At 34.7% G+C, this 26,264-nt stretch overlaps 1 protein-coding gene across 1 annotated transcript; it reads left to right on the top strand.

The window, feature by feature from the left end:
- Positions 1–1,449: 1,449 nt before the first annotated feature.
- Positions 1,450–24,061, top strand: LOC120353101. Its single transcript, XM_039435744.1, has 5 exons — positions 1,450–1,586; positions 15,001–15,048; positions 17,179–17,271; positions 18,897–19,040; positions 22,989–24,061. The coding sequence occupies exons 1-5, from the start codon at positions 1,554–1,556 to the stop codon at positions 23,067–23,069; spliced, it is 399 nt and encodes a 132-aa protein (XP_039291678.1). The 5' UTR covers positions 1,450–1,553; the 3' UTR covers positions 23,070–24,061.
- Positions 24,062–26,264: the final 2,203 nt, after the last annotated feature.

The following is a 26,264-nucleotide window of genomic DNA, read 5'->3' as shown; positions in this document are numbered from 1 at the left end:
AAAGAGTTTATCAGAGATTGACAATGGTGTTATAACCGAAACCGGTCTTTCTAATTATCAATAAATCAGTGGTTTTTTGACAATTTCTTAGTATTTTTCATTCAATAGTTTTGGAACTTCGTTTTCCTGATGCAATGTTTAGGCCTACACGTGGCATGGATTATTAATTTTTCAGCCAGAACAATTTTTGAGACAAGTGCTAAATAAACGTCTACAGTTTCATCAATGCTGTAACGGAAATATGAAAACGCATGCAGTTAATATGTCTTCGAATGAAGGTGTTGTTATTTACATAAAGAAATTATATTCTTCCATTTTCATTTAATTAAAATTTCAAAATTATTCGAGCCCTGATAGAATGACTGACTCACTGTACAGTCAGTCGAAAATTTAATATTGGAATGAGGGTATTTTGGCAAGCTGAGCAAAAACATTAGATCATATGCACCTTTTCGTTATATCTATCTTCAAATGAGAAAAGTTTGAGCACTGAAACCTGGTCTCAAATTGTTCATAATAGTTTTGACAGTACTGATTTCGGTACAACATCTAAATATTATTTCCAACCATATCCAACTGGCTACTCATGAATATCTATATCCTATGAAAGTAGACCATTGGATCCATGGATTTTTCCTGACTTATAAAATCGATAATACTAAGATAAAATGTATAAACGGCTAAAAAAAAGAACCACTCAATTTGAACTACTGCAAGACTTGAAGAATTATAAGAAATACTAGATGAATACATCAAATTGCTAAGGAAATTCACAGAAGAATCAATAAACAATTGCAAAGGAATCCTAAAAAAACTTTGGAAAAAAGTAGATGGAATCATAAACGAAAAGTCTGTAGAGAGTGAAGAAATTATATTGATCCAGAGACTTTAAACACCTTTTCTGCTCATGTCGGGGAGATGCATGCTCGGTCAATTTTAAAGACAATAGTCTTAAATACTCTCATATTCGATAATGAATGAATTTTGCAATCGGATTCCAGATTCGTGTTACTCGCATCAAGAGTAAACGGTCATGAAGGTTGAGCGATTTTTTTCACAAAAAATGAGAGAAACATCGTGCATTTTGTAACAGTAAAAAAAAGTATCTCAGATTTGGCTGAAATTTGCACCATAGAATGAGCTTCACCTGAGAAATTTCGGAGCCAAATTTGGCGTCCTCAGCTACTATACAGGTTGAGTTATGCAGCTTCAAACATGAAATTTGCAATTTTCAAACGATTGACGTTGTCGTGTCGGCGAAAATCGGTGTGTTGGAGTTGAAAAAATATACTTCTATACTCTGCGAACAATATATCCAATCGCATGCAATATTTATCGGAGTAAGCATTCAATACAGTAGAGCTCTAACAACTATTTGTTTCTCACTGGTTCAAGCAATCAGTGTATTGTCACGATTTCACATAAAAAGGTTCCATTCTCCTACTGTCAAGTCGTTCTCCACGTTTCTACAACAACGTTTCACTCTTGGAAGTCTTCATCCTCCAGACTAGTCTCCATCCTCTTGACTCTAGACTTCACTCAGAGCAAGTGCAATGCATATCTTCACTATTGGCATACTGACTATTGTAAGTTCCATCTCTCCGTAGTTCTGTGAACAGTAGACCTCACAAAGTTTTCTCATCCACAAGTAACTGATGTCAACTAACTCTGTTCACCTTTGAATTTGTATTCCATTTATGATATAATTCATCCAGTTCTGTGATAATCTTTCCATCTGATGGTAATTAATTTTTTATTATCAATGATATCAAAAATTTTTAGCATTATTTAGTTCATTCGGTTATTTTTAATCACCTATTAAATTGTTTTTTTCAAATGTGAGAGTATTGATACTGATGGACACGCATAATAATACCATGACTGCAAAAACGAAATATTGAAACCAAAGACCTTAGAGATGAATACCTTCTAAACGTATTTGATTGAAACTATAGACTTTATTGACCGAGCGAAGTGAGGTCTAAGACTCAAATCGACGGTTTTGCATTCCTCTTTATGTTTATATTTTGTTGAATGAAAAAGACTAAGAAATTTTCAAAAAACCACTGATTTATTGATAATTAGAAAGACCGGTTTCGGTTATTACACCATTGTCAATCTCTGATAAATTGAGTTTTTTGACAATTTCTTAGTCTTTTCCATTCAATATGAATAATTACCACGATATCAACTTCTCAACTTACTACACAAAAAGTTTATATTTTTGTTAAGATTCATGTTTTATTTATGTTCCGCATTTACAGCGAAACGCAGTAATAGATTCTCCTGAAATTTGACAGGTATGTTCCTTTTTTAATTTCGCGTCGACGTATACATGAGGATTTCTTGAAATTTCGCATTTTAAGGATAATACAGAAAGAAAAGAAGTCTCCTTCAACGCCAATATTACAGTGAAAATCAGACTTAAGAATTATCCATCATGAATCAGTTGTCGAGTGGATTATAAATCGCATGCAATTTATATCTCAATGTAACTTGGTAAAAAATCAGCTGTCGTGTGGACTATTAATTAAAAGCGATGAGGCATGCAATTGATAACTCGGAGTTGCATATCCTCTCCAGACTCTTCTCCACTTTCAACTCGGTAACCTTTTGATGATAATAGTAGCATAGTTGTTTACAACAAATTATTGTCTATATAACAACCCAAACAGCCATTAGTTGTTGACACACCGAAATGCCGTCAAGCACTGCCGTTAATGATTTGGAGATTATTCAAAATAAGTAAATGAGGTATATTTATTTCCAAAAGTATAATACATTTTGTCCAATAGCTTTGTGACATGGGAAGTATTGATTACTTATTTATTGATTGATTTTTTCGTGTTTTAGATTTAAGATTTTTTCAGGAGAAAAGACTCTGATATTAGAATAATAATTTCCGTAGTTGGACTTCAGTGAGAAAATATATAATTTAGTGAGTAAGTAGTATTTTTGCAGCGACAATAAGATCTGGTAACTTATGTCCAAACGACTCTGGGAACCAGCAATTCAGGGATATTTGCTAGTTCTCCCGGATGAGGCGGCTCCACGAGGCAAGGACAAGGCGGATGTTTGGTAGCCTGTAGATATTTTCACAGAGGAATACTGCAGACCTGGCAAATACCAGCTTGCCGAATCTCGTGAGAACCGACTCTTCCAATAGCAGCAGTTAGGCCTTCTGGCACACTGACGTGGAGAAGGAGAAGTTTTCCGGACGGAAAACCTCCAGTCGTTGAACACCGAGGTACCAAGCGGATCAAAATTGAAAATTGAAATTTATTCTTCCAAAAAAAACATTTAATTACAATATATTACAATGTATAACTGAAAATAGTGGAAAAATATTGCTTTAAACAACCCCTGAGTTACTACAGTGTGGGGTCGATCCATATGCATTTTTTATTCTCTTGAATAGTATGGATACAGTGTTAAACAAATATAAGAATTAAACAAAAATAAAACAGCAGAGCTCTGCATGAATAGAAACTTTAATATAAACTATAAATATAATGCCTTCAATATGAATAGTAAATATGATCAGATCCAGTAAATATGATTCAGATACTAGAAACTATCAAGTTAAAATCTGAACAATAATGAGAGAGAATGCCAAATAAAACTGAAATTAGATAAAGCTATGAAATATAAGAAATACATTTAGCTGAATTGAACTCTTGAGCTCAAATAATGCAATCTGGTAATTTTAGTGTGTTGACATGCCATACATACATAATAAAATTACTAAATTAATCTTCTGAGATAAAATTTATTGAAACAATGTTTCCACTTCATTCCTCTTCAATAGCCAACTCTTGGTCAAGTGTTCTGAATCTATTCAAGCGTAATGCATCCTTCATTTCTCTAGGCAAAAGGTTGAAAATACGAGGAGCGACATATAGAAAGAATCTCCTGAATTTTTCCTTTCTTGGACTAGGCGGAATAAAGTACCCTCCTGTACTTAGCATTGGGTGACGTACTTCATAGATGAATTCATTGAGATCTTGGCCGCTTCCTTTGTAAAATAGTTCTAGCACTTTGTGAAAATATAATACCTTAATGGTAAGATATTTCTATCTCTGAATAGAATGAGGGAATGGTGTCGAGCTGGTTTCCTACTTATCACTCTCATTATGAATTTCTGGCCTACTACTAAGGGATTGAGTGTTGTTATGTAAGCCCCTCCCCACATTGTAATGCCATACTGTAGCCTGCTCTCTACAAGTGCATGATACAACATGGTTAAAACATGGTCAGGACAAAGATTTCTCAAAAAGTAAAATTTCCTGCATGCTATGACTAATTGTTTTTTTAGATTCTGTATATGTTCGTTCCAGTTCAATTGCGAGTCCAATGTTAATCCTAAGTATTTAAGGGATTTTGCTTCAGTGATTAGTCTGCAGTCACAGTTATCCCTATTATCACAATCTGGGCTATGGAATGGTAGACAGAGAGGAATTGTTTGCGGCCGCAGATCAATCCTGAGTATTTTTGATTTATCGATATTTAGTTGTAAATAGTTGTAAAGGAGCCAAATATTGATTAGTTTAAGGTCTCCGAGTATATATGTTTGTAGTTGTGGTTCTGAATCTGTGGTGTAGCATAGAGCAGTATCATCGGCATAAGAAGTGAGAGTGCCTTTGAGTTACCATTGCAAAGGTCATTGATATAAACAAGAAAAAGTTTACTTGATAGAGCTGACCCATGAGGCACGCCATTTTTTAAGATAGCTGAATTACTCAAGGAACCCCCCCCACATTAACTCGCTGAGAACGTCCCGATAGAAAGCTCTCAAACCAGCTATTACATACACCCCTTACGCCTGCATCATACAGTTTTCTCAGTAACTTTCTATGATTGACACAGTCGAAAGCTTTCCTGATGTCAAGAATAAACCAGCGACTTTTTCACTCTCGTTCACACCAATATAAAATTTAGAAATCACCCTTTCCATAGCATCTTCCGTTTTCAACCCAGCCCTGAACCCAATTGGTTGTTGCTATAAAATTTCATAGATTTAAGATAATTCTGTAATCTGTCCTTGACAATTTTTCCAAAATTTTTGAAAAGACAGATAATAAAGCTATGGGTCTGTAATTATTCATTAATGTTGTGTCTCCTCCTTTAAATATGGTTATTATAACACTCTCTTTGAGTTGACACGGATATGTCCCTGTTAAAAAACTCAAATTCTATATATAAGATAGAATTTTTGAGAGAGGCTCTTTTGCAGCTTTAATTATTGATGTTGTAATCCCATCTTTACCCGGCGATTTTCTACTTTTAAATCCATTAATTATTTTCTGTATCTTAGATGGAGATGTCGGCGTAAAGAATAGGGAAGATCTGGGTCGGTTTTCAGTGAATGTATTGTTATATATGATGTAATCAGCTTCGGATGTAGTAGAATTATGATCTGAGACTAAATTTGTGAAAAAGTTATTGAATTCATTAGCTATCTCTGCTTTATTGTAATAGTTTCACCTCTAGCATTGTTATTTGCTTAATATCGGTGGTCTTCTTCCTCATACCGATAAGAGAGTCGACGATACGCCAGCTCTCCTTTGTATTGTTTTTCAGTTCGTGATAGGTATCGAGATAAAATTTCTCTTTCGTTTCAATTATCTCTTTCTTTAAGATGTTACGCAAAGTATTGTCATAGAGAAACAATAGCGTAAGTAGATATCCCATGGTATAGGGCGTTTATGTCGCAACTTTACTGTTATCCCAAGCCGATAGTTCACGTAGTTCTTTCCCATTCAGCTGTGTGACGCTGGTAGTCTCTCAAATTGTGCCGTTCATACACTATCACCCCAACAAAACAGTAGAATTGACAATAATCGACAGTAATCGGCTTGAGATAACAGTGAAGTTGCGACATAAATTCCCTATACCATGGGATATCTACTTATGGTATTGTTCCTCTATGGTATTGTATTCTAATTTTAAATTTTCATTTGTGGGATCCTTGAAAAATTTTTAGCTAGAGCATTTTTATTTTGAATTTACCTGAATAAATTGTGATCCATCCAAGCCTTTCGAAATTTAACTCTATTAGATAATCTTGTTTCGTCTTTCGAAGATTTATCCATACATTCTTTTAATTTATTAATGAAATAATTAAAAGCTATATCGACGCTGGTGCATCTATAAATATCAGACTAGTCACAGTTCATAACTAACTTCGCAAATTTATTTTCATCAATTTTTTTATAATGTATGGTGTTCGAAGTAGTATTTTCAAAAATATCAGTGAATAATTCCAACATAGAGTGATCTAATATTTCATTATGACAGACTACGCCTTAAAAATGCATTATGATTTGTATTCTGGAGCTTGCACGAATGAATAAATGATCCAAACAAGATTATGACCTGTCTGTTATTCTTGTGGGTTCGTTTATGTATGAATCAAAACCTTGACTATTCAAAATGTATTTATATCTATCCACTATAGCAGCGGGACTTGTTAAATCTATGTTCATATCTCCAATGATGATAACGAATTCATTTTCTGTTTTGACTAAAGTGTCGCTCAGTTCGTTTAAAAAAAGAGTCTATTTCAACTCCCGTAAATCTATAGAATGCCAAAAGACATATATCAAAATTGTTTATATTACAATGCAATTTAATTCCATCAGCCGAATTTAAGTTGAGCTTCTCAAAATCTACTCTTAACTCATTCTTGACATAAACAGAAACTCCCCCTGCTCTATAAGAATTGTTGCAGTTTGCATAACATATATAGCCATCTATTTTAATAAAATCTATTTCGTGATTATAAATCCAAATTTCGCTCAATACAACAACATATGGAAGTGAATCTAATAGGCTCAGTTCTAGTAATAATGAATCAAAATTTTCCCTCATACTCCTGATATTCAAGTGCAAACATAGAAAAGATTTATCACCGTCTTTCATTAAAAACTATAAAAATGGGTGGAAATTAAATTTAAAAAATGTAAGATAGATGCACAAAAACACATGTAGCATAAATGAATAAATACACTTTTCCTATGTATTTGAACACGACATGCAGTCGATTATTAAGTAAATATTAAAAACTTTCACTTACTGACTGGAGTACTTTCAATCGAATGGCGACCATTTTCAACAGTGTAGACCGGAAATGTTTTGATGGTTAGGAAGATTTGTGGTGTTTATTATGTGATCAAAAAGTTTGTTGGATTTGGAATTCAGCTGTTCATTTAGTATGTTGTTACTGTCTAGGATGGTGGCTTTATAAATTTCAAACTGTTCTGTTGTATTTAATTCATGTCCATTTCTTTTTACTTTCAATATTGTAAGGTTGGTATCTATGTTTGTGTAGGTGTGCCCGGTTTCATTTAAATGTGTTGCAAAAGCTGATTCTGTTTTGGTTTTAAGTGCGTTGATATGTTCTTTAAATCTAAGTTTGAATGATCGTCCACTTCTGCCAATATAGAATTTTTCACAATCGCTACATTTTATCTTATATACCCCAGGGAGGTTGTGTTTGTCGGTGTTGTCGGTGGTTTTGGGGGTGAGGGTGGCCATCAGCTTATTTTTTGTTTTGAAAGCCACCTTGTAGCCTGCTTTTTTAAAAATTCTGGCAATTTTATTAGATTGACTATTGATATATGTTAGTGCTATGAAGTGTTTTCTCTCATTTGTTGGATTGGTTTCTTGCTTATATGATTTTGCTTTTGTTTTTTGTTTAGTTTATATATTATGTTTGGGTCATATCCATTATTCTGTGCTAGGTATTTTATTGTGTTGAGCTCATTTTTGTAGTTTTCTGGTGATAAGGGTATTTTGTTGAGTCTATAGAGAGCATGGATCTGAATGCTGCATGTTTGTGCTGTGTTGGGTGGTTGGAGGAGTTGTGGATTAGTGTGTCTGTTGTGGTTGGTTTCCTGTAAATGTTAAAGCTGAGTTTTTGGTCTGGATTTTTTGTGATTGATAGGTCGAGGAAGTTTATAGAGTTGTTTTGTTCATATTCAGAAGTGAATTGTATTTTGTTGTTGAACTTGTTGATGTGTTTACGGAGAACTTCACATTGTCTCTGGTTTCCCTTAAAGAGAATTTAGACATCATCTACGTATCTATACCAGAGAACTATCTTCTTTGATATTTCACTATTGAGGATGTGTTTGTTTTTAAAGTTTTGAATGTATATTCTGCAAGTAAGCTACTAATTGGTGACCCCATGGGTAAACCTTCATCTTGTAGATAGACTTATTGTCATAAGTGGAATAGTTTTGTTGGTTATTGTCTGTAGGATTTCAATAATTTCATCAGTTTTTTCTACTGGTAAGTTACTTTTTGTAAGGAGTTCTCTGATTATGGATATAGTTCATCGATTGGAATGTTGTGTACATGTTTGTTATATCAAAGGATGCTAGGGTTGAGTTGAACGGAATGTGATTGTCTTTCAGTTTTGAGATAAGCTCATCACTGTTTTTGAGGTGTGTATTGTTGTTTAGATCAATTACTTTTCTAAGTGTATGGTCTAGGTGTTTTGCAAGTTTGTAGGCTGGTGCTTCGCGGTAGTTTACTATGGGTCGGATGGGAATGTTGGGTTTGTGTAATTTTGGGAGTGTTTGTAGGGTCGGTGCTGATGGGTGGATTTGTTTGAGTGTCCTTTTTTCTGTTGCAGATATTATATGTTTTGCATTGTTGATTGTTCTCTTTATGTTTATGTGGTATTCGTTTGTTGGGTCTGATTTGAGTTGTTTTATGTTGTTTTTAGTAATGAAATCCATGGTTTTTTGGTCAAGGTCTTTTTTGTTTATGATTCCGGTGGTGTTCCCCTTATCTGCTTTGACAAATTTCAAGTTGTTATCATTTGCTTTATTCTGCAAATCTCTTATTATTTGGGCTTCATTGTTGAGGGAGTTTTTGGTTTGTGTTTTGTTGCTTTTGATTACTTTTAATGTTTCATGTCTTAGTTCATCTTGATATGTGATTCAGTATGATGTATGGATGTCTCTGTTTCAATAACTATCTGTTTCAATGTGCCATTATTGCATTTGTAGGATAGGTTGTGTTTGAGGCCTTTGTCAAGAATATCAAGTTCTTTCTTTGCGAATTCTGTATTTGTTAGGTTTACAGTTCTTTTGTAGAATTCATGGTTGGATTCAATGGCTGTGTGTGGAGGGGTTAGGTTAGCAATTTTCTTATTGTGTGTCTCTTCTATTTTTTTGGTTTTTTGTTTAATCCAGTGATGGGTTGTGATGGCTAATTCTTGAAAGAAGTCATGTACATAAGTGTTAGAGATTTCTAGGTGTAGTTTCAAAAGTTTGGAGTTGAGCAGTTCTTTCTGTTTGTTTAGGTCTTTAATGTTTTCTTCGATCATTATCTTTTCAGCTTTGGTTTTGGCAATTTTAGCAGGTCTGGAATCATTTTTAATTTTGATTTTGGCATACTTTGGAGTGAGATTTGAGTTGAGACATGTTTTGTTAAATTTAATGTGGAGTTGTTTCTTCCTAACCTTAAACATTGTTGATCTGTAGTTGAGGATCATGCTTGTCTGGCAGAATCAAAGGTGATGATTTCTTGATCCATTCCGAGCTGATTTGTATAAACACACTTTTTCTATGTATTTGAACACGACATGCAGTCGATTATTAAGTAAATATTAAAAACTTTTACTTACTGACTGGAGTACTTTCAATCGCCTGGCGACCATTTTCAACAGTGTAGACCGGAAATGTTTTGATGGTTAGGAAGATTTGTGGTGTTCATTATGTGATCAAAAAGTTTGTTGGATTTGAAATTCAGCTGTTCATTTAGTATGTTGTTACTGTCTAGGATGGTGGCTTTATAAATTTCAAACTGTTCTGTTGTATTTAATTCATGTCCATTTCTTATTACTTTCAATATTGTAAGGTTGGTATCTATGTTTTGTAGGTGTGCCGGTTTCATTTAAATGTGTTGCAAAAGCTGATTCTGTTTTGGTTTTAAGTGTGTTGATATGTTCTTTAAATCTAAGTTTGAATGATCGTCCACTTCTGCCAATATAGAATTTTTCACAATCGCTACATTTTATCTATATACCCAGGGAGGTTGTGTTTGTCGGTGTTGTCGGTGGTTTTGGGGGTGAGGGTGGCCATCAGCTAATTTTTGGTTTTGAAAGCCACCTTGTAGCCTGCTTTTTTAAAAATTCTGGCAATTTTATCAGATTGACTATTGATATATGTTAGTGCTAGGAAGTGTTTTCTCTCATTTGTTGGATTGGTTTCTTGTTTATATGATTTTGCTTTTGTTTTTTTGTTTAGTTTATCTATTATGTTTGGGTCATATCCATTATTCTGTGCTAGGTATTTTATTGTGTTGAGCTCATTTTGTAGTTTTCTGGTGATAAGGGTATTTTGTTGAGTCTATAGAGCATGGATCTGAATGCTGCATGTTGTGCTGTGTTGGGTGGTTGGAGGAGTTGTGGATTAGTGTGTCTGTTGTGGTTGGTTTCCTGTAAATGTTAAAGCTGAGTTTTCGGTCTGGATTTTTTGTGATTGATAGGTCGAGGAAGTTTAAAGAGTTGTTTTGTTCATATTCAGAAGTGAATTGTATTTTGTTGTTGAACTTGTTGATGTGTTCACGGAGAACTTCACATTGTCTCTGGTTTCCTTAAAGAGAATTAGGACATCATCTACGTATCTATACCAGAAAACTATCTTCTTTGATATTTCACTATTGAGGATGTGTTTGTTTTCAAAGTTTTGAATGTATATTTCTGCAAGTAAGCTACTAATTGGTGACCCCATGGGTAAACCTTCATCTTGTAGATAGAACTTATTGTCATAAGTGAAATAGTTTTGTTTGGTTATTGTCTGTAGGATTTCAATAATTTCATCAGTTTTTTCTACTGGTAAGTTACTTTTTGTAAGGAGGTCTCTGATTATGGATATAGTTTCATCGATTGGAATGTTGGTGTACATGTTTGTTATATCAAAGGATGCTAGGGTTGAGTTGAACGGAATGTGATTGTGATTTGTTGGGTCTGATTTGAGTTGTTCTATGTTGTTTTTAGTAATGAAATCCATGGTTTTTTGGTCAAGGTCTTTTTTGTTTATGATTACAAATAAATAAATAAATAAATGTACATCGTTAAGAGCAAGTAACTGAGATTAAAAAAAAATTAAGAATATCATAGTCTTAAATTCACGTTCATGGAAAAATAAAAGAATAATAATAATAGAATAAAAGAAATAGGGAAAACCATTATTATTATTATTATTAACAATATATGTACTACTTGGACGTGTCAACTAACTTGTTTAAGTCCTGGACGGTCTCTATGACAAATACAGGTTGTCCATCCGTGCGCCTAGCTAGCACCTTGCCATTTCGCACCCACAAGTACTTGAAATTTCCCTCACCTTCAGCCTTTTTCGCCAAAGCTAGGAGACGTCTTCTTTCAGGACATGAGCTCTCGTTCAGGTAGATTGGAGAGATCTGCTGATGCCCAAGGTGTCGCGTAGAGAAGTCCCTCTTTATTCTTTTTTTTGCAGCAGGGCCTCCTTGTCGAAACGCCTCACGAATTTGGCTATAATTGCAGGCGGTCTGTCTCTGTCTTTGGATGAAATTCGGTGACAGTTGTCGATCAGCTTCTCGTCGATGGGATGATCCAACGCTTTGCTCACTGCTAACACCAGGCTTTTCACGTCCTCATTCGCTTCAGTTGGAATTCCTTGAATTTCGACACAGTTTACTCTCGAATATTGTTCTAAATCGCATACTTGTTTTGAAGTCTAAGATTTTGGTTTTTCAATAAAGCCATTTCATCGTTTTGTTTGTCTATTTTTTGTAAATATAAGTTCAATTTGCTGTCCTGTACCTCGATTTTTTTTTAATATGCTTTCAACATCGCTGTGGCAGAAATTGATGGATCCTCCTAGATCCTTCTCCAGTTGCTTCGATTGCTCCTCCATATCGCTGAGCTTTTTCATAATGGAAGACAGGGTAATCTCCTCCTTAGATGTTTTGATAGGTGAGTTGAGCACTACACTCTTCCTTCGTGCGTCAAGACAAGTAGGGCACTTCCACACGTTATCCGAATCTTCCAGAAACTTGATGTCAGATTCCTTGATATTGACGCACTTACAATGGAACGAAACATTGCAAATTCCACAACTGATTAGAGGAGTGCTCTCGCTCCTCAAAGACTTACGGCAAACACCACACGGCATTTTTATGTTCAGTAACGAAGTAAAAATCTTCAACGAAGTCACTTTACGTGGACAGGACGAACACTTTAAGATTGTACTTGCTAATAATTCCACAACTTGAAATCTCACTACTAGATCGTTTGAACGAAAACAAAACGGCACTATCAAATCAGTTTTAGATAACAGAGCTCTACTGCAGCACTTCTCAATCACGGCTGAAGCCATACTGATATCTGATGAAATCCATACCGTATTGCAAAAAGTTAAGTTATTTTTCCGGCATTATGATATACGTGAGAGTCCTGTGGTTTGGGATTACGGTGGGAGTGATAGCTGTGGGTATGTGCCAAAATTCTAGCTCCTAATAAACATTTTCACCGGCCGAGACCCTAATTAGTAAAATTCTTGTTGTGGTAAAATTTCTAGTTAGCAGAATATTATTGGCAGGTAGTTTTTGTGGGAATAATATTTTGATAAAATGTACTGCATATTTCGTTCTTTGAATTTCAAGTAATTGACATAATAAATGAGAAATTCTTCAGGTAATACAATGTTGTTGTCCATCCAGTTCCCATGACTTCCTTGAAGTAGATATCTTAAACCCCCATCAAGGGCGGTTACAGCTTTTTCCATTGAAACTGCGAGGTCAACATTTTAAGTCTAAAATTAGAAACTAGAAGATCCATTACAGCATAAATGTTATTATATGCAATCCAAAATTCCAAAATAATAATATATTCCTGCCAGATTTAATCAATTTTTCCATGTTCCATGCAATAGACCAAGACTTAATATGATATTTCAAATACCGTTTGTGAGAACCGCTCACCATTACAATTCCTACCTAAATAGAACAATAGACCAAACCCACTCCTTGACCCCCCGCTGTTCAATGACCGCTATAATACTTCCAAAAAAACTTGTGAGAAATTATGCTGCTCAACTGATAATTGAATTATTTTTTTTGAGTTTTACTAACTCTCTATTTTCTCAATCGTTTCTTCTTTCTTTGTATATACATATTCTTCACACCCCTTTTTCAACCCCTTCCCTGAATCTAACTCAAATAACGTTCTCTTCTGATCTTATCAGTTATACTGAATCGTTGTGAATATTCAATGAGGTGCGATATTATTTTCTTTTGTTTTATTTTTCAATTGTAAAGTTATATATACTTTAACTACACCGACACCGATACGTCAGGACATGACATAATTCACTCTGATGGACAGTATTAGAAAAGGCTGTGGTTTTCAACTGCGCGAGGTCTACTGTTCATAGAACTACTAGTAAAAGTAGACACAGCTTCAACAGACATCTGTGTATCCACTTGTCAGCTTATTGATTATGGATAATCCTATAGTCTGATTGATCCTATCTTCAGAGTAGATGATATAATAGTGATATCGGAGTATGGAGGAATTCCTTCTCTTTTCATATTATCCTTGAGAAGAAAAATTTCAAAAACCTTGTGTATAGATCGATGCGCAGTTGAAGAAGGAATATTCCTGTGAAATCTCATAGAATTCTATCAATTATAATTGAACTGAAATCCAAATTGAATGTTGTAATCCACCCTGAAGACTTCTGCTACTGCATATATTGACAACAGGGTAAACAGCTAGATTGAAATTCGATGAGCGCTACCATTCAAAAATTATTTGTCAGCCCCCGGAATGGAACCCAGTACCTCCTAATTGCCGGTCAGAAATGCTTACCCTTACACCAAACTGACAATCTCTGGATAGCAGCGCTCTTTTATACGAAGCCGTAGCGGCCAGCCAGACGAATTCTATCAACGCGTTTGGTCATGATTGCGTTACATACATACAGGCAGACAAAAGAAAATCCGAGTTAGAACATAGACCTCACTATGTTCTGTCAACTATTGTGCGGATTCTGAATAAGAGAAAAATGAAGTTGATGATAGGGGTTGAAGCTGGGAAACGGTGTTTTTCAAAAAATATGAAGTACATTATTATCGGGTATATCTGGAAATCTATCTGAGATGAAACGATCCACCCAGTTCCAGGTTGTAGAGCACGAAATTACGCCCACAGAGATTTTGAATCATAAATTTGAATGGTTGTAATCGAAATATATAGTTGATTAAAACCAGAATTTTCTCCAAATTCAAATTTTTCTAGAAAAATATGCTCATTTTTTAAAAAGATAGTAACTCGGCATTTAATGGAGTTTAACAGCTCCCAATCATTCCATTTCATTGTCCAAGGGAAAGGCAAGAGTGGATTACTCTTTCCGATGGCTCAATCCGGCAAAAATATCAAGAACTGGGAAGGAACCGAAAATCCGTGGGTTTTGGGGCATTCTGTAAAAAGCTCTAGGGCTAGAGGGTAATTTTTTGTATTTATGATGTCCAATACTCCAGAATTATTACACAAAAAAATTAGGGTATTCCGAGTTTTTTCCAGTAAAAAGTACCTGGTGTCTGGACTTCCAGATACTGGAGTTCTACAAGCAAGCTATAATACGGAGCTAATGCTAGAATATCAGCCATCAAAATTATAAACATAACCAATAGAATGCTCTTATAATTTTCAATTAGGGATTCAACCAGCTTTGGAAAATTGGAATCAAGAATTATTGTTGTCGATAAATGAATAAATTGACTAAGTTTATTCATCAATAAAATAACAAATCGTTATACTGTATAATAATAATATATTATAGGAAGGCAGCAGAAGACTCAACCCAATATTATTTTTTTCACATTTTTCTGATAAATAGTCACATTCTCCGAACATCAGGTCAAGTCTTCACTTCTAAGAATTTGGAAAGAGTTGATTAATCTTTTTTCTGTACACTGAATGGTGAAAATTTATTTTTGCAGTTCCTCCATAGCATTACAGAAGGAGGAATACAGCAATCCAAGTCATGGGTGAGTGGACTTTCATAATAATGAATACGAGCAGGTATTATAATCTGTGATCCACAAGGGTCTATTGAAGCACCAATAGATTGAATCTAGTTTGACAGTTACATGCTGATATTTAGAGTTTCAACCACTTCAATAATCCATATATGAATGAATGTCTGTTTGTGTGTTTGCTTGTTTGTTTGTTCCCTATAGACTCGAAAACTACTTGACAGAACGGCATGAAACTTTGGGAATATGTTGTGTGGATATTGGGGATGGTTTCTGACCAGATATTTTGATAGGGGGGCTAGAGATAATTATTTATTGATTCATTTCACAGACTGTAACCGAACTGGTGGGTAGGTCTGGTAGCGGGCCCAACCAGTTTGGGCAATAACTTAAACCTATGTAGGAGGTCGGCTCAGTCCTGCCTGTATGACCCTGGAAGAGGCCCTCTGAGCTTAAGTGGGTTGAAATCTCAACCCCAATGAGAAAGAGGCCCAAACTCCTCCAGGAGACGCAGACCACAGCAGAACTGTTCGACTCTCCCTCTTATATATCTAGCATGCCTTAATTTAGTAAGAACAGGGCGACTGGAGAAACATGGCGACTGGAGAAACATAACGACTGTTGAAAAGAAATAGATTTAATTCACGAAAGAAATTGAATAAATCGATATTAGGTATCCCTCAATAGTTTGCAAGAATGTCCAATTTGTTGTCAACGTTGGAACATAAAATTCTTCGCAACTCTCATCCAATTCAAATCCTAATAAAACGCCATAGAAACCCTAGCATTTCCAGTAAATAACATTCAGAGTAATTATCAACTTGTAACAATTGAATAATACTTAATGATAATAGCACAGTACAACCTATCTCTTACTCCAGCCGCCAAATAGTCTATGATAGAAGTAATTTTTAACAATTTAAAGAGAAGGTTCGATCAAATATTAAATCGATTAGAGTGGCCAGAATAAGCTCACTCACCCGTGATAATAATTCTGGGGGTCACTTTCATTAGGGTCCAAAACCGCATCTTGGCTTCTGGATTTGGGTTAGAGTCACACGAATACGTTGTTCCTACGAATCAAGTTGTTCTCTCAAAATAATCACACGATTAAGTTACACAGAATAAAACAAAAAACCACAGACAATCTCTATCGCCCGCCTCACACTAGTACTCTCAACATGATATAACAAATCACAAATAACAAGTTCTATCGTTCATACTTCAAGAATAAGTTCAACAAATTATAATGAAAAAAGGAAACAATCCTTATTGCCCGTATCACTCGATTAATTACCACAAATATAACAAAACACAAAGATAGATTTTATCGTTCGTATCTCACGAATTAGTTCAATTAGAAAATGTTACTGAACATTAATTTTAGAGATTTTCATGCTGAACCTTTCCCACTTGAAATTTTTTGTTCAAATTGTATCTGAAGCCTGATAATTGGAGATCTAAAATCAAACTTTGCATAGATGGGGTGAAGCTCTTGGAATTTTTCAGATATGGGACTTGTGGCAGTTGATAGAACTTATCAATGACTTTTCTAGGTATAAATAAAATCATTGGAGCAGTTTTCGAGAAAATCGCGAAAAACACTGTTTTTCACAACATTTTTGCCATTTTTGCCGCCATCTTGAATCGCATTTGATCGAAATTGTCCGTGTCGGATCCTTATACTGTAAGGACCTTGAGTTTCAAATTTCTCATTCTGTTAATAATTGGGAGATGAGATATCGTGTACACAGATGCACATATACTCATACACAGATGCACATATACTCATACACACACACACACACACACACACACACACACCACACACACACACACCACACACACAACACACACACACACCACACACACACACACACACACACACACCACACACACCACACACACACACACAACACACACACACACACACACACACACACACACCACACACACAACACACACACACACACACACACACACACATACACACACACACACACACACACACATTATGTAAGCAATATACTCTCCTTATATCAATGTTAATAGGGCAAGGAAAGTAGAAATAGCATTGGATAATTATACTTCTCTGCACCTTGTTCAAGAACTCCACACAAGTTTTCATTACACCTGTTACAGGCCGATTTTGAATCCATGATGAGGAGAGGTGGCTCGTATTGCTTGATGCTTGTTTGTGATTATAACAAAGATGAAGACGTGAAAAAGCTGGAGGTGAGTACTCCAGGACAAAGTCCTGCATCAAACGGGTGATTCTCATAGAACATAATCTCATGAACTCATGTTATTGTGCGAAATATCAATGTGAAGATTATGTAGTTGGTGATGATGGTTAAAGCTGAAAATAAGGTGTTTTTCACAATACAAGGAGCATTGTTGTCAGGTGTACCTGGAAATCTATATGAGATAGAGCACTCTACCTGATCTCAGATTGTAGAGCACAAAAATACGCTCAAAGGAATTTTGAATCATACATCTAAATGGTAACAATCAGGAGATATTGTTGAACAAAACCTAAAATTCATCAAATTTGTTTTTTTCTTCAAATTTCACTCATTTTTGAAAAATCATAACTCAGTACACATTGCAGATATAGAGTTCAGAATGATCTCATTTCATTCAGAATTTCATAATCTAGAAAAAAGGCGTGAGCAAATTTTTCTGTCCGATTACGAGATTTGGCAGAAATAGCTGAAAACTGGAAAATGAGCCGAAAATACGAGGTTTTTGGGCCACTCTAGCACAAGGAAATTTTGCATGAAGAAATTGGTTCTGGACTTCTCTTATGTACCCGAATAATATATTGAAAAATCAGAACTACAATATAAATTGTAAGCACACCCTCTTTCTCATTTCTATATTGACTGGACTATTGTGTTTTTAGATGGGCTTGATCCATATTTGTCACACTAACAGGCAGCTTATCGAATGCCTTGATTGACAATATTCTATAATGGCCTCGGAGTTACCCTGACAAAAGGAACGTTCGGATGACATGCTTATCTGTTGAAATTCCTGTATAAAAGAAAACAAGAGAGGTCTGTTTGCATGTATACAACACAATTACCTATCCAGATTCACGAATATTCAACACCTAGATAAATGCATGGGATGGAACTCGAATCATCATATTACCTATAAAAATATCTGGTGTGGCGCACTCACACAACTTTACTTGCCATTCTGAAAATTGATCACCTGACCCTAGTGTTCACGCGCATCTTAAGTCTACTATTCAAAGATCTGAGCGAGCTAGTGACAGGATAATAACGCTGGAGACACACGAGGTCTGCTATCTCTTAATAGTGGAAGATTTAATGGAATCAACAGTTTGCGATTGGATAATCACATTTTCACGAATCTCGAGCTTATTTTCAATTTTAGGTGAAAATGTAACTGAACATTTATTGTAGAGATTCTCATGCCCAATCTTTTTCATCTAAAGTTTTCTGTCCAAATTGTATCTGATCCTGGTATCCAAAATCAAACTTTGCATAGATGGGGCGGAGCTCCTGAAATTTTACAGATATGAGACTTGTGGCAGTTGATAGAGCTAATCAATAACTATTTAAGGTAGAGATTTTTTCCGGAAAGCAATACTCTCCTCACCTATGATAATAGTGCAAGGAAAGTGAAAATCAACATGTAAATTCCAGCTCGAAACTGTAGCAATTTGCTTGATGACATTAGGGTGACAGGGTTGCAGCGATGCAGTTCATGATATCAGGTTGGTTGAGTTTTGTTAGGCTTCCCTGACCTTGACAATCCATGTGGATTATCGTATTCTAAAACTTGGCTTGTTAGACAATTACCTTAACTTTGATTTTTTCCATGCATAGGTTTATTGCGATTATTACAAAACTGTCAAATGCTACTATGGATTGGAAGGTGATCGAGATCGCGGTCAACCACAAACTTCTTTCGATAAACATTTCCTGAACAAAGGAGCTCCTGCATTTTTTTTCTTCAAAAATGGTAAACAGGTGAGTATTCAATATTCGCCTCAACATATTTGGCATGAAATTCATAATGGTATGTGAAAAATCAGCCACTGACGCTTGTCATCTGTTCAGAGCTGTTTAGGCTCAACTCACACTTATGCGATTCAGGTCGAGAAGAGACTCGACTCTAGTGTTTCCAAAGTGAGAGTGTTTCCAAAAAATGGTAACACTCAGACTAGTCGATTTTAGTCTCCGCGACTGTCACCATTTGAATACACATTCTCTCGACTAGAGTCGAGTCTCTTCACGACCTGAGTCGCGTAAGTGTGAGTTGAGCCTCAAGGGCCAAATGCACTATCTACTTTCAACGCTTAGCGTAAATTTTATTTGGCATGACGTCACACTTTCTCGAGTTCAATTTCTTGAAGTATGTTCACACTTGCCAAACCGAACCTCGAACAGCACAGCGAACTGCGCAATCTGCCGTGCATCTTGCCGTGAAGCGAACCGCATGGAAAATTTAAACAATGAAATGCAATCACCTGGTAGATATTTTCCAATTCCAATAATAAAACATCTGTTACATAGATTGATTTTAGAAATTTCTACTTCAAATTAGCAGTTTCCGTGAGTGAAGTGATTATCTCAGAACAGCATTCCAAGACACATATTTTAATGAATGTTTCTTTTCCTACCTTGAAAAGTGGCCATTCCTGCACTGATTACAGAACGCAAAGTATCACTTTTCCGCTTTAGTGCGGGAAAACATTTTTCTGCACTCCAGATTTGCAACATGGCAACACAAAATAGTTGTTGGGTTATATGGAGGATTAGTGCATGAAAACAAAAATTAAGTTGGTAACAATGACTGTGGTTAGATTTAGATGAGAATCATTTCAATGGTTACCCTACATTTATGATAAAATCCCAATCTAGAAATCCAAAACAAGAATAATGTTTATCTAAATCATAATTAAATAATAACTTCTCATCATTTAAAATAAATAATGTTTATTTTCATGCAGTAATAATTATTTCAACTCCAAGCAGTGAGAAACACACATTTTGAAATTCGAATTTTCAGGTAAATAATTACCGTTCGAAATCCATGTCAATAAAACTAATAAAATAACATTAGAATATACTACAGTAAAATATTTTCTGTTGTCTATGTTATTTTATAAATATTTTTCAGTTTACCTATAGTATTTTTCGGTAATTCTAGTTAATCATAATTCTGAATATCTGAATACTGTTTTTAGCTGCATGAAAGAATGAAGTTAGGTACGATTCTTCCCGCTAGGTCGCGCGCTTGTCGTTTCAGCCATTTTGCAGTCATCCAAACCAGCTTTTGGCGTGAATTTTGAATGCGAATTTTTTAATTTATCTGTATTTTTTGAATGAATAAAAATGAGAACTTTGGCTGAAAGTTTTCAACTTCAATTGGATTATCAATTTTTAAATGAATTGAGATTGTTTGTAATCAACCCTATTTGAGTAATCTCAAATAAGACTGCCTAACAAGTAGGAAGCAATGCTGGTCATGAGGGCCAGTGAATATTTTGGCAATCCTGGTTGAAATAAAATTTAAGCCAAGTCCGATTGAATCTTATATTTTCAACATTAAAATCAATTTCATTTCTGAAGTTACAAAATATTCAGTTTACAAGTTTTGATTATTAAATCTATGTTAGTAACCCGGTAGGCCTACAACTGAAGCTTCAGTGTGATGTGGAATCGTAGATAAGCGACAATTAACGAAGTTTGAAACTCATAAAATTCGATGGACTTGGTTGAATTAGAAGCCGAATTGTAAAACAAGTGTTCTGCTTACCCCACTTCGAATTGTAAATTAACTTTCATACTGTACTGGAATTCCAAATATATTTGGTTGAATTTGCTTGAGTTTATGGAAAATGTGTAGTCTCCTTCATCCTGTATTTATCCTGGTATTATATTTGTCCGGTCATTCAAAATTAATGGTAAAATAAAAAAAACCTGTTTGGAACAAAAGAAGGCAAAGAAAGAACCTAGGCAAATATGAGATTTTCGATAGAATAGCAGAATAACCTACAACATAGAGACAGTTACAAGTATAACTTACCCAACTGGGGTTATTCAAATATAAAATTCAATCAGGCATTGTAGATTTACATTTTATGCTACTTCAGCATAATTTAAAAGGAAAATTTTGTAGTAAAACAAATTTAGATATTTCATAATTCAAATCACATGCTACATTTTGAGATGCCACAGCTAGGCCTTTTAGAACAAGAAGAAGAGGAAATCGCTGGCTGGTCAACCGACAAGGCTTCGTCCAGTTGTACCAATCCAACAAATCAAAATTATTAACTAGAAATTTTTTATAAATGGATATTCAAAGTTATGTCCAAATAAGGAGAAAATAAAATAAATAAAATAAAATTAAGTAATTAATAAATTTTTGGTACATGTTATTAATAACAGCATCACACACACAAACATTTGATGGATTTCAGCCATCATTTTATCCATAATTACCCACTTTTCATATTCAATGGTAACTGTAGGAAAAATTTAATGTGAAATACGTGCGCAAAGTTCCTCTGCTGCACTCAAGAAGCCATTCCGCCTCGCCTACGGCTCGGGCGTGAACGTTCTTTCGGTGCAGCAAACTGTCACTTTGCGCTCTAGTTGCACAAATAACTATTGAAGATGATTAGACTATAAATTAATGTTTGATTCTATTAATTACTTGTGAATCAATTTATCATTCATTTTGAATCAATAGGTACCACATCTGTGAATCAACTAAAACTGAATGAAGAATTTGAATCAAACAGGCTAGGATTAGACCCACATTCGGGTTTGATCAGGATCATTTCGATAAACCCAGAAAAAAGCATTCTTCAGTGATGTACCCTCTCTGTGAGTTCAGCCCTTTGCTCTCCCATATCCAGTATAGCGGGATACTGCTTCCCTGCTACAGCTCTCTTCAGAATTTCCATAGTTGGCCTTACAGCTCTGGTACTTGTACAGTAGTAGCTCTCAAAATCTATCAAACTGCAGTATTTAGGGCCGGTTTCCGAGCTCGGGATTCAGATGAGCTCTAGACTTTAAACAGCTGGAGTCAGAAAATTGGCTTTCCGGAACGGGGCGTAGAAGATTTGCAAATGGTCTCAAACTCTTTGTTACATCCAGCTGAATAACTATATTGATGACGGAGATAACGTAAATATTAGTCATCATTGAAAAATGATGTACACCTAATCAAAATGAAGGCCTTGATTGGAATTTTTTTATATCGGTTGCTATCAGGACTTCCTATATACCGGACCTGCGCCTACAAAAAATGGCCGCCATAAATGTGGTGGCTGGCATTGATATTTTAAACGGGAACTAGAGAACTGAAATTTAGACAAACTGAGACGCTCTCTAACAGGTGATTGGTGATTTTTTCTTTATAGTAGGAATTTCTATAAGACCACCACATATAGCGGCCATTTTTTTCTAGGCTCAGGTTCAGTAGTATATAGGAGGTCCTGTTGCTATTCAGTAGTGGTAAGAGATAATAATTCTGTGATGTAATATCAACAGTTCATTCTTGTTGGAAATAGTTTATCATATCATTCTATTAGTCGATTAAATATATCTTCAAATTATTCAATAGTACATTTCTTAATCTAAATTAATATTTTGTCAATTAATTATATTTCCACATTGTCAAAGAATGATTTGGCAACTTTGCAGGAATGAGAAAAAGGGTTACCTGCTTTGTTGAACGATAGACAAAGATGAGATCATCAATGCTAATCAAAGCAATCATCATAACGTGGATTTTACTATAATAATATCATTGGACTGAACAAAATACAGAATAATGAATTCTTGTCAATATTTCTCATCATTTTTTTGTGATTTGCATTTTATCAATCTATCGTTAATTCTTGTATTTATTGTCTATTGCGGAGTATTGATAAAGCAACTGTTCTGCATTTTTATTTTTTACAGGTAACAGTCCTTCAACACGATAGTACAAAGAGCCCCTATTCAGTACAAGATGTTGCTGCGGCATTCAAGAGCGTGCAGTAATGTTTCACACGCGCGCTACAATGTTTTATTGGAACCAAATTATTATTGAAAGATCCAATGTGGGAGTTGTTTGTTTGTTTTCCTACAGTTACGTTGAAAAGTGGCCATTGCTGCACTGATTACAGAACGCAAAGAATCACTTTTCCGCTCTAGTGCGAGAAAAATTTTTCTGCACTCCAGATTTGCAACATGGCAACGCAAAATACTTAGTAGGTTATATGGAGCAACAGTGCAGCAAAATCAAAATAAAGTTGGTAACAGTGACTGCTGTGGCTGCTATAGTGAGCAGAGGTGCAACCAAGCACAACGCGCTAATTATTATTCATTATATATTATAACCAAGGACAACGAGGACTTTAGGATTTTAGGATTAAGGTTTTTATCAATAATAAAATTACACAGAAAAACATTTGATGCATTTCAGGCAATTTTACCCATAATTACCCACTTTTCATATTCAATGGTAACTGTAGGAAAAAATTAATGTGAAATACGTGCGCAAAGTTCCTCTGCTGCACTCAAGAAACCATAAACGTTTCTTTCGGTGCAGCAAACTGTCACTTTGCGCACTAGTTGCACAAATAACTATTGTGATGCTCTATATTTCTCTTGGAATCTCACTTCCATTAATCCAGAATAGAGCTGTCTTTTTTACCTCTCCTGTTGATCATATATAAATTATTTTCATTTATTGCAATGAAGGCTTTCATATTCCATTGCTGCAGCTACAAAAACTGCTGATTTCTATATTGCTATAATGGTTTATTCTGTAATATTATGATAACTTGAGTACCTACTTTTCCAAGATCGGAATAGCACAATGGAAACAGGCAGTTTTCATAGCTGAATAAAAGAATGGGAGCAATAATTATTATTGTGATGAATGAAAATAGCTTATAGATGAAAATTATATTATAATATTGGGTTTTGTGTGAAATAATCCCCTTTCTACTGTGTGGAATGTTCATTGAATAAATAATCTATTATCTGGATATCATTTTGTTCTTGTTTTTTTGCCAAAAAGAAGAACCTTTCTACTCCATTCACTGACTTGAAAACACCTTTGTTTACAAAATTATTGTAGTTTGGATATTTTTGAAATTATTTATTTCAGACAAATAAGATGAATCCAGAGCTAGAGTTGCTATACTCTTGGCCCCATGGACATACAGTTGATAAAGGAAATATTGTGGAGATTCGTGTATCAAGAGCGTAGAGTGTGACAATTATTTTGCTCAAGGTTTGCTTAGTTTCCTTCTTCTTCTTCTTCACCCTTCTTCTTCTTCTTCTCTTTTTTTCTTCTTCTTCTTCTTCTTCTTCTACTTCTTCTTCTTCTTTTTTTACTTCTTCTCCGACTTCTCCTTCTACCCCTTTTTCTTCTCCTCTTTCTCCTTCTCCTCCGCTTCTTCTCCCAGGTAAGAGAGAGCAAAACTTTTCACGAAACAAGATTACAGAGAGGGTCAGGAAAAAATGAAAATCCACAGACTAGAGAAGGAATCGATATTAAAAATCATTGTCAAACGAATGTTTGAATGCTGTTACTAAGATTATTGGCTAGATTAAGGTGCACATTGGGATCGGATGAACATCAACTGCTCGGACGCCACTCAGCCAAACAGCTCGTTTTCGACAGAAAACTGTCGTTTTTTGTTAAAATATTCTTCCTGGATGCCTAAGCTGACAATTTCGAAATTACTAGTTCGCACGTGCGAATTCTTTGGGGGGCTTACGGGGTATATAAGAGTTAGTCCAATATATATATATATATATATATATATATATATATATATATATATATTGTGTCACGTGGTATTCTAGCACCATAGAATATCTGGAGCAAACCAGTGAATTTTAATAGAATTATAAAATGGGAAAGAAGTTAAACCTAGTCAAAGGACCACTCAAATTTAATCGAATATTGTTAGCGATAAAGAGTAATAGTATTATCTAAAATGATAAGGAAACATGTATAACTGTGATTCAACAACTAATGAACCCATTGGCAGAATTAAAAATTATAAAGCTGCTTATTTATTATTGGCAGATTATAAAAATAAAAGCTTGCATGTACATTGAGGTTAGAATTATTTGCTTACAACTTTAAATGAATCAATCGATCTAGAATAAATCCATAGTTATTTGAATCAATACTGAGCAAATCAGCTGATTGTTCGATCAACCAGTATAATAGGTTGAAATATAAAAATTTACTCACAAAGGATGTATTATATATACTAAGGAAGGTTGATGTATAGAAATACGGACCACTATTATTTCTGTATAAATATTTATTATAATCTAAAAAACACGAAAATCCAGAGTATACAAAACTCATATAAAAAACTAAATGTATATTATCTATTAAAATTGTATGTCACGATTTATTCATGAATATAGTTTAAGATAATCACTACATGTATTTATACAAAAACTTTTTTTTTTCTATTATGAAGTTGAAGAAACCCTGATTCTGAAACAACCAATTGTATTGAGTTTATCAAATTGAAGGCCAATCAGAAAGAAGCTTACAAATTGTTCAAGGAAGAGATAAAATTTTTCTGAAAACCTTTTTCTTCTGGCTTGTGAACTGGACCTGAGAGGATGCACATAGAGTTTAGGGTTCTTTTCTTCCTTCAAATCTTAAAAATTACCAAGCCAATCCCTTTTTTAAATGTGAAATATTTGTAATAAATGTTAAATTATCTGTGAACTCAGTGTTATTGGAGAGTTCATGACTGTAATTATTCTCCATAAATATATCTCTAATTTAGAAAGAAATCTAAGAGAAATCTGGACCATGCGTTAGCCCAGCAGTAACGAAAGAGACCTGCCTAATTAATTATTGGAAATAATTAATTCAATCCACGAGACCGTCAAGAACGTCGTTAATGTGAGTGATAAATCAAACGAGCTCGTTTTTAGGCCTTTCCACGTATAGTGGGGAATTTAATCAAAAGCGCTATTCAAATTAACTTAAATTAAAGAAAAAGTCACAACGTGCTGAGTGATATCACATAGTTCATAAGAACATTTTATAAATTTATTTGATATATGTAGGAAGCTTACTTCCATGCATGGCCCGAACTCATATGAATCCCTGAGATCTCATGTTGAATATCAATTTTATTAATTATTATTCTTGCTAATTGAGCAAAGTATATCATATCAAATCTATAGACCAAACAGGTTTTTATT

This window comes from Nilaparvata lugens, chromosome 9 (assembly GCF_014356525.2).
Source record: "Nilaparvata lugens isolate BPH chromosome 9, ASM1435652v1, whole genome shotgun sequence".
Classification (NCBI taxonomy): Eukaryota; Metazoa; Arthropoda; class Insecta; order Hemiptera; family Delphacidae; genus Nilaparvata; species Nilaparvata lugens.
The sequence above is the reverse complement of the archived record's forward strand: the minus strand, read 5'-3'. Positions and strand labels throughout refer to the sequence as shown.